The sequence below is a fragment of the Stegodyphus dumicola genome, chromosome 1 (assembly GCF_044657685.1).
Source record: "Stegodyphus dumicola isolate Sdum_Otavi_A_Nest chromosome 1, ASM4465768v1".
NCBI lineage: Eukaryota > Metazoa > Arthropoda > Arachnida > Araneae > Eresidae > Stegodyphus > Stegodyphus dumicola.
This window is the reverse complement of record NC_140768.1, coordinates 23,684,050-23,694,190: the sequence shown is the minus strand read 5'-3', so window position 1 is coordinate 23,694,190 and position 10,141 is coordinate 23,684,050. Positions and strand designations below refer to the sequence as shown.

The 10,141-nt window shown below is 38.8% G+C and overlaps 1 protein-coding gene across 1 annotated transcript; it reads right to left on the bottom strand.

Annotated features, from left to right (window-relative positions):
* Positions 1 to 3,346: 3,346 nt before the first annotated feature.
* On the bottom strand, positions 3,347 to 5,445 carry LOC146999058 (uncharacterized). The gene has a single exon (XM_085810497.1). The coding sequence runs from the start codon at positions 4,654 to 4,656 to the stop codon at positions 4,282 to 4,284; it is 375 nt and encodes a 124-aa protein (XP_085666623.1). The 5' UTR covers positions 4,657 to 5,445; the 3' UTR covers positions 3,347 to 4,281.
* Between the last annotated feature and the right edge of the window lie 4,696 nt (positions 5,446 to 10,141).

Here is a 10,141-nt window from a genome sequence, read left to right as displayed (position 1 = left end):
CATTCATAAGTATGTAATCATCATATAACCAAAAATGAGCTTTTTAGGGGGATGTAGAGTAGCAGGTCTTCCCATGGCATACCCTGGGTAATGCTAAATCTGCTATGGTATTCAGAATCTAGTATTTTTTAATCGTAGGCAAAATCTTTGACTGTTTTACGCGCTTCCCAGCAATGCTCATTTCAGCACTCTTTTCGAAGCTCAGAATTAACAGAATTAAAGTGATAAGTGCTATCTTTACAAAATTTTATTTGTGTACTCCTCTAGGCCTAATTAAACTGCCTAATTTTTTTTTTAATCGAAATTCCAACTTCAAAAGCTAACGTGCCGGAAAGGGTTAATAGCAGCATTCCGTACATGCAGCACCTAAAACATTCGATTTTCCTACACTTTTTCCAAGATAGATTTTTTACTAACTTAAAATACAATTTAATTTTTTTTAATCAACTGTCATGTATAAGTTGTACTATTTGTTTGTTAATATTAAAAAGTTGTTATAAAAATGCACAGTATGGCTGATAATTTGATTTCAATATTTCACTTTCGTATTTTTTTGGGCCAGGAGTCCTACCTGTATAAATAACATAGTTTACTTTTTGCTGATCTATCAATAGCTCGCTGAGCATACCTCGTACTGAAATATAGATAGAAGTATTACCTACCTACATAAAAAATAACAATAATAATTATTTAAACATCCTAAAAACTCATGTCAAAGGGAAAAAAAAAAACATAGATAATTATTAACAATATTTATTAATTCAAAGTAGCTACAGATAAAGACAGATTTAGAATTTACTTTGTGGCCTTAACATCAATGGGAAGACTGAGTCTGTGTGTCCCTAACCAAGGAAATATAATTAGGTGTATATCCTGACAAAAATAATATTGAGTCTTCAATATGTGAATCAGTCAGAATAGAACGTTATTTGGTCTTTGTTAGTTTCAAGTATGAAAATGCCGATTTGTATAGATATGTAGATCCAAAACAAGAATAGATATATTCGCTACATTTGGTGATACTGGGATATTTTTCTCTGTTGAATTATTTCCAAAAATCATCTTCAAATTTTCTGGCATGTAAGATTAAGTCAGTTTGTAGAACTATAATTTCATTTTCTAATGCTTTTGATCCATATAAAATATGTCTGAAATTTTTTGGCTAATTTGTTTCACATTTAAATCTTTTTTAAAAGGAAAACATATCCCCTTAACCATAATCCAGAAGGCTTGTGATGAAAATCTCCCCCTGCGCAGCCAAAAGAATCAACGCTGAATTGGTAGAATGGCACGCTTCGAAGTCAACAACAAAGGTGTCGAGCTCTACGGCGACGCCTAAAGCAAGAGCGCAGACATAATTTAGAAACTTCCACTCTGGTCATTTACCAACGGGAGCGAGCACTCTATAAGCGAATGATTCTGGGAGCTAAGATAAGCAGCTGGAGAAAATTCTGCACAGAAACCAAGACCACCTTTGGTATCCACCACAAAATCGCAGCTGGCAAACTCTTCAAACCTGCTACTCTCTACCTCTAGCCAACGCCAAATACTAATGACCACCTCACGGAGGCTACGTTATCATAGATCCTAAGGACAGTCTTCACCAAGGACAACCCAACGGAAGACACAGCCTTTCATACCAGCCTCTTGAAATAAATACCATGGACGACCCTGCTATTACAACAGCAGAAATACTCCATGTCCTGCACCAGCTTCCGCAGCGTAAAGCATCTGGACCAGATGGCATCGACAACCGGATAATAAAATTAATAGTGCGAACAAATGTCAACATCTTCCAACTGCTATTCAATCAGCTTCTTCGTACCGGGACATTTCCCAGGTGTTTCAAAATCTGTCATGTAGTCTTGTTCCTGAAGAAGGACAAAGATCCTACGAGACCAGAGTCATTCAGACCGATCTGCTTACTCTCTACCCTGGGTAAGGTTTTCGAAAGATACTGATAACGGTAGACTCAGACCGTCTCATTGTGCATGCGCAAATGGTCCGATACGGACCAATTCAATTTGGCTTTAGCCCTGGAAAATCAACTCTACATCCCCTAATGGAAGTCAAAAACCAACTACTGGCTAACAGATCCTCTCGCTACCACACAGCGTTCATTTCAATAGATCTTAAGAGCGCTTTTGATACGCTGTGGTGGCCAGCAATGTTACAAGCTCTACGAACCGCTAACTGTCCAAGCAATATTTACAACACCACCGTAAATTATTTAGCGGACCGCCGGCTGATCCTTCCACATAGCAGCGGAATTATAGAACAAGATCAGACACAGGGATGCCCGCAAGGCTCATGCGCCGAACTGTTCCTATGGAACATAACCTTCAACGGAGTCCTCAACAACCCATGGCCTGACCACACAAGGATCATTGCTTATGCAGACGATACTGCCCCTAATCGTCAAAGGAAGGGACAGGGAACAGTTCCAGGCCAATGCAATCGAATCCTGCTCCTTTTTTCAGAAGACATGCACAGCCCTAAAACTTCAAATAGCAGAGGCCAAATGTCAAATTTTGCTCGTCGCGACAAAAGGAGGATCGCTGGCAACACAGCCAAGGGTAACTTTAAACGAACATCGCCTCCGCATCACTCCAGTGCTGAAATATCTTGGAATCCTCTTCGACACCAAATTAAACTGGATCCCCCATGTGTTGGAGCTGAAAAAAGGAAACTGCAAGATTAGCCCAACAACTGAGATATATGTAGGGCTACAATTGGGGTTTCAATCCCTACATCCAGAAGACGCTGTCCACAACAGTAGCCGAGAAAGTCATACCTTATGGAGCGGCTGTCTGGTCAGGCCTATGCAAGTCCATCTACTTAGCATACAAAAGCCTTTCCTCCTGACTGTCACCAAGGCGTTCCGAACATCCCCTACAAATGCGTTATGCGTACTAGCGGAATTGCTACCGCTCCATATGAGCGTAGAAAAGGAAGCAGCCTATCAGAAAATTACTCAGCTTGCAATATCTAACCACCTTCAGAGACGAGCTATACTCACCAGCCGACTTGGAACAAAAGGTGATACGCCTTGCCGATCATCCCTCAACGCAGGGATAGGGAGTAAAGATTAGCATCAAGGAAAACACCAATGTAAAGGAAGATGATCTAGTCTATTAGACCGACGGGTCAAAACTAGGTAAAAATACAGGTTGCGCTATGTTGCCCTCAGATAGCAAAGCACAATAGCACAATGGAAAGGCTACCTGGACACAAACAGCAGCGTGTTCCAGAGTGAAGTAATGGCAATCAAACAAGCTCTACTTACGATAATCCAACATCGGCAAAGAGACACTTTCATTGTAACAGACAGCCTCTCCTCGCTGTATGCAATTGTGAACCCTGAGCACAGCTCCCCATTGATTGCAGAGATCCAGACACATCTGCGCAACCACAGCCATCTGAACACCAGGATAGACTGGACCAAGGCCCACTTCGGCAACAGGGGGAACGAGCAAGTAGATCAACTTGCAAAGAAGGCCACTAGAAACATCAATGCGGAACATATCACCATCCCATGGCTAGTTTCATATCTAAAGAAAAGTCTGAAGCACAATGCAAAATCCCTTTGGCAGGAGGAATGGGATACTGGTGAGACAGGATGTCGTGTTCACTATCACATTCCTACGGTAGACTCAGACCGTCTCATAGTGCATGCGCAAATGGTCCGATACATTACCGGACACTGCTCTTCCTAAGAAACTATGAAAAACACGGGATTGCACAAAACGCACATTGTATCTGTGGTTATTGGGCACTCCAGATCATTATGTTGCCCAATGCCCGCTTACAGCAGATCTGCACCTGCCAATTCCAACTACAAACGCGCAGGCGTTCTGCAGATTTATAGTTAAAGACAAACGTACTGCCCGAAAAATCAACAAGATAAACTCATGAACTTGGGCACAGACTTATCTACAGCAAACGTGCTAAGATATGATATGCAAATACAAAGTGGAGTGTGCAACGCCATTTACCCTGTGCCATGTATCATGTAAATTAAAAACCATGTCAGACAGACTCCATATGTGTATAACTATCGGCATGATGTGCTACGAGCAGCTCAACTAAAACTGTAAATATTGCAAATGAACTGAGTCAGTTAAGCTGCTCCTCTCCCTGCGCCTCCTGCTGCTCCTCCCCCTGCTGCTTCTCCTCATGCTGCTCCTCTTCCTTCTGCTCTCCCTCTTGCTCCTCCTTTTCCTGCTGCTCCTCCTCTTCCTGCTGCTACTCCACCTGATGCACCTCATATTGTTCCTTCCCCTACTGCTCTCCCTCTTCCTCCTCCTTTTCCTGCTCCTCCTCTTGCTGCTCCCCTTCCTGTGCCTCCTCCTGCTGCACCTCATGTTGCTCCTCCTCTTGCTGCTCCTCTTCCTGCGCTTCCTCTTGCTGCTTCTCCTCATGCTGCTCCTCTTCCTCCTGCTGCTCCTCTCGTTGCTCCTCTTTCTGCTGCTCCTCTTCCTGCTGCTCCTCTTCCTGTTGCTCCTCCTCCTGCTGCTCCTCCTCTTGATGCTGCTCCTCTTGTTGCTCCTCCTCCTGCTCTTCTTGCTGCACCTCCTCCTGGTGCTCCTCCTCCTGCTGCCCCTCCGCTTGCAGGAGGAGCAAAAAGAGGAGGAGCAGGAGGAAAAGGAGCCGCATGAGGAGGAGCAGCAGGAGGTGTAAGACATGTTGGTAAATTGTGCGTTTTTGCTTTAAAAATGATTGAATTATGTTGCCAATATGTTCCGGTTAAGGTTTTTATGCCCTTAGTTAATTTGCATACAATAGTTGTAGAATTATCAACAATTTAAGAGTTGTTTAAGTGCGGCTTTTTTTTACCAAAGCAGCCATATTTTTCCATATTTGAAATTGATCGGAATAGGGAATGAATTCAGTTTCTGCGGAGGGGGACGAATGGGGTGAGGAAACTTTCAGTTTTGCGCACTGAAAAATCTGATGTCTAGTCTGATGATGATAGATGATTTCTAGTGATAGCGTGTATTCGCGGTAGCACAACAAGGACACGCTCAGTGCACTCAGAATAAAAATTCCTGGAGAGCGTGGGGGGGAAGAATATGCATGAATGAAGAGTGTTTGAGGGCCAAAGAATGTCAATAAAGAGTAATTATAAGGGAATTGGAAATGTTTGTAAAAGGTAGACTAATACTATTTCCTTCCAGATAATTTGAAATGACCAAGACTGAATACCATGATCAAATGCAAGAAGAAGCAGATGATTGTTCCAGTCAAAATCGTAAAATTTGTGAAATTATTTTTCTTAGTTTTAGTCTAGCTTTAGATCTTTTTATAAAGTTGGCCCTAAACAGAAAAGTTTAAGGATGAAACTGATTGAAAATGCACAGTTTTAGAAGTTTAAACATTCAAGTTTAAGAAGTTTTTAGGATTTAAACTCTCAAACATGGTCGTTTTGAGACCTTATTCCTCGAGTTCTTAAATTCTGGTGGGGAAAGATGTAAGGTTTATACTAAATTCTTAACAGTTATCTTTATTTAAAGCTACTTTCTTGTCCCCCTAAATTCAGCTTACAATTTCTTACCAGAATGAGTTTTTAGAATCGCGGTTAATGCAAATGAGTAAAAGCGGTATTTAAGTCCAAGTTCCACCGACTTCGTTACACAGGCAGAATTTCTGACTAGCACGCATTCGCCTTTTGGCTACACACTCTCTAAGCAATTACTACGCTCGGTCGTATTTCAGGCCCTTGATAGCTTCGCCAGCTTAATTGATACTTGGGAGCCAACTACATAGAAATCTTGATAGCTTCGGCTATATCTTTAGTTAAGCCTTGGTTAAGTTTTATTTCTTATTACTTCGAATTCAAGCCCAAGTGGAGGCTTTGCTATACGTCCTAAAAAAAGTACCATCTGTTACATTCTTATTTTGAGAAATAAAGAGTAATTAACCCTTCTCGAGTTTTACGTATCTGTTTCTGACATAAAGCGATTATTCGCTTAAGTGTTCACGAGGTTCCTACACATTCAGCTGTTAGATAAAAGGTTGGAACCCCACAAGATCCATACACTTGTTATTACGTAACAGGATTTTTCAGTTTTAAAGGCTGGTGGCAATTCATATTGGCCATCAGGAAGAACATATAAATTCTCTTAAAATCCTTAAAGGGGTCAGAATGAGCCAAGTTTGCGTTTAACATCTTCAGTTGGGCCTGTTAGGCCAATGGCATCTAAATTTCAGAGTTCGGTTACACTAAAATTAGCACAGTGCCACGAAACTACGTTGTTGCACGAATTATTTTCTAGCAATGTTCACATAGTAAGTTAAGAGCCTATAGCGCCATCTGTCGGCAGAAATAGTAATGAAAAATGAAGATTTAAGTTAGTAGAAATTTAAAGGCACTAGGCAAGACATCTCTTGCCTAATTAGCCGGTATGAACGGGATTAATGCGGTTTGATCTGGTTTCATCAGTTTGATACGGTTAATCCGGCGTAATCCGGGTCTGTCCGCTTGGATCCGTGCAATCCTGGCTGATTTGCTTCAATCCTGTTTGGTCCCGTTTCGGACCAATTTAACGTGATTCCAACCGGTGTGATCCGTTTCGATCCGGTTTTATAGGTTAAATCTAGTTTGGTTGGGTTCAAACTGGCGTGATCCGGTTTAGGTCGGGTCAAAAGGTTTGATCCGGTTCCAACCGGTAAAATGCGGTTTTATAGGTTTAAGCTTCTTTGATCCTGCTCAAACCGTCATGATCCGGTTTGATAAGATTCAATCCGGTTTGATACAGTTTTATCCGTTTAATCCTGTTTAATCCGGTTCGGTACTTTTGTATGCGATTTGACCTGGTTTGATTTGGTTAAAGCCGGTTTGCTCCTGTGCAATCAGGTTGGATCTAATTTGATTCGATCCGGTTTGACCCGTTTTGTTTCAAACTGGTATGATCCAGTTTAATCCGGTTCAGACCGCTATGATGCGGTTTTATCTGGTTTGGTCCGTTCAATTTGGTTTATTCCGGTTCGTTCCGGTTTGATTGTTTGATCTTGTTCAATTTGATCCGGTTTGTTACCTATACTGGTTTGAAAAATGGTTATCTGTCGAATTTTATCCGGTTTGCTCAGATTCAGTCCGGGACAATCTGATTCCGGTTCCATCGGGTAAAGTCCATTCCGGTCCAATCCATTTCGATACCGTTAAGTCCGTTTAGTGGCTTCAGCTGGTTTAATAGACCGGATCGGTCCGTTTGGATCCGGCCAATCCGGTCTCATTCGGTTCAAGGCTGTATTATCCGTTTTGGTTCGGTTCAAAGATTGATCCGGTTCGAACCGCTCTTATCCGTTTTCAACTAGTTTATTCCAGTTAAATCCGGTTTGATCCCGCTCAATGCGGTTTAATGTAGTTTGATTCGATCCAATCCGGTTTTATCCGGTTCGTACCGGATTATAAATTGCAACAGTTTGCAGGATTAGTTTCGATGGTTTAACGACCGAACCAACTACCTTAGCTGCAAAAGTGCAAATACACCTGCCTCGGGTGCGTATTTCCAAACCCTACCCCACTTTTCGAATTTTTGACGTCACGGAAATATCGACTAGTTTCACCTGGCAAGACGCCTACCCCACTTTTGACTACTACGGAGCGCTTTCGAAAGAATTGTGCTGCTGAATAGTGTGTTTAGGAGCTAATTGTGAGATTTTCGCAATTTAAATTATTATGAGTGGGAATTTACGCAAAATCTTTAGTGAGTGGTTATTCTTTATCGTCGTAGTGTATTTGAGGAAAGAGGAGAATAATTCACTGCTGATGTAGTATACATTAACAGTATGAAAAATCTGGAAGGTGATACTCCGCAATAAATGTGCTGCATTTCATCGCAAAACTCAGCGACGCCAGTAAAACAAACGAAAGTGTTCGAAAAACTTATCCACATCTGAAGCCACTATACAAAAATTGTATGTTTGCCAATACAGCAATTTAAATAAAAAAAAAACAATTGCAGAAGAATTGCAGTGCCTCTATGTGCTTAAAAACTACGACGCATTCTGCAGACTTTTGTGCCAAAATCAAGGTTGACAAATAGATTAATACATTTTATTGTTTCTTTTAGTGTATATATTTCAAAATTATTAAAATAACTCGAACAGTTGTTTAATTGCTTAAAACAGCAATAAAGTTCATTTATAAAGATATACAAGGAACTTCATAATTCATTGCTTTGGAGAACAATTGAAATTTACTAAATTACCTAACTTTATAATATTAAATATCTTCGTAACTGTGGTATTATGCTCTGTTTTATAAAAGCTTAACTATTTTATTCATTTGTTATACATTAAAATACTTTCTGATTTATTTACTAAATGCGTACATGCTTGTGCAATGTGAATGCATGTTTGTGTAATGAACTTTAATTTTCATGAACGAAAAAGAAATACAATCTCTGAATAAGTACTTTTTTGTTTTCCAGTTCCTGTGTTTAGCTGTAAAAGTAAATTCACTTCAAGTATGTGCAAATTTGACGATGTAAATGCTGAAATGTATGTATAGTAAAAACTCAACAAAAAAAAAAAAAAAAATCCGGAAAGCTCTTGAAATTTTGGATAGCCGAGCATATAAAAAATGAAATATTGTAATAAGTGAATGGAAGAAAAAAATTACTAGTCTAAAATCATAAAAACAGTTCATCTTATTTGTATCAACTTGACTATTTAATATTATGCACGATTTTGAAAAAAATGTATGCTACTGATCTTTGGAATATGATAACGGGTGATTTTTACAATGGTTGTTATGTGGATTAAGACTGCAAGTTGAGACTTTAAATATGAACAATAGTAATCTGAAAATTTGAAGTAGTAATTTTATATTCAACAATCTCTGCCAATAACTTCTATGTTTTAAGTAATTAAAAAATATATTTTTAACCACTTATTATTAATTTTATAAAGTACATTCTATAATTTAAATTTTATTTACTTTCATCTATTTTTAATGTTTGCCATTATAAATTTCATACGATGTACTTTTTTAAAATTTCATAGTTGCTAATTAAACTTCCTTTACGATTTATTTAGTTATTCTATACATAGTACATTTATATTTTATGTAAGAAAGGGATTTATGTGCAACAGATGTACAGTGAAAATCATTTAACACAAAACTGAGGGGACTGAAATATTTTTTCGTGTTAAAGAATATTGAAAAGGAAAAAAAAAGCATATATTCAACAAAATTAAGCTTATTAGAGTACATTTTATTCACATAGATATGTATATATGCATGTATTTAATAAAAACCAATGAAACAAAAACATCCACAAGAAATCAATGGAATTTAATACAAAATTTTCAAGTTTTTGAAAAACAAAACATTTATTGAGTTTTGGGAAAATAATCTGATATTTTTCTTTGCATTGTCTTTTTTAGCATCAAATTGTTCAATGTCAAACATTTTGTTATTCATTTCACCATTGGAATGTGCGTCTAAATAACTGTCCATACTTTTTATGATATTTCGGATTAAGTGGGAACAGGAACTGCATTCGTTTTATTTTCGTCGTCAGAATCTGCATCAATGATATCTTTTTAGCTTTGAACAAACTTCAAATTAACTTTGTATGCCATAATTGGGATTGTACACACATTTTCATAAACTACTGCAACGAATTCTTCTGATAGTACAGTAGGACAGTTCATTAATACAGAAACTTTCTCAAACATTTCATTAAGTGCCAGCTCAATTTCAGTATCCTACTTCTCCATTTCTTTCGGCGCCGAAGAATCTGATACTTTTGAGAATCGTGTGTAATGAAAATAATTTTCATTCATCCTTGGAGTCGCTGAATTCTATGCAGTGCAACATATGAGCCAAACTCACTAATTTTTACTCACACTGCCATGTACTCATCAGTGAATTCCAAAGCTAACTGATGAGAGATGAGATGTTTGTGTGGCGTTTGTAGACATGGAAGGCGAAAGTACCGTAGATAAACAAAACTGGCTCGTGTCGCAGGCTATTCCAAGGGTATTTCAAAGCCAAATTAGCCTTTGTACGAAACATGTGAATTCACCTCTTTCATTTCACACCCCACTTAAATCTCGCCAGCGATGCCAGTGTTTTCTGTATTTTGTTCATTTCCAGAAAGGATATCTTTTCGTGTTAAGCGATTTTTGT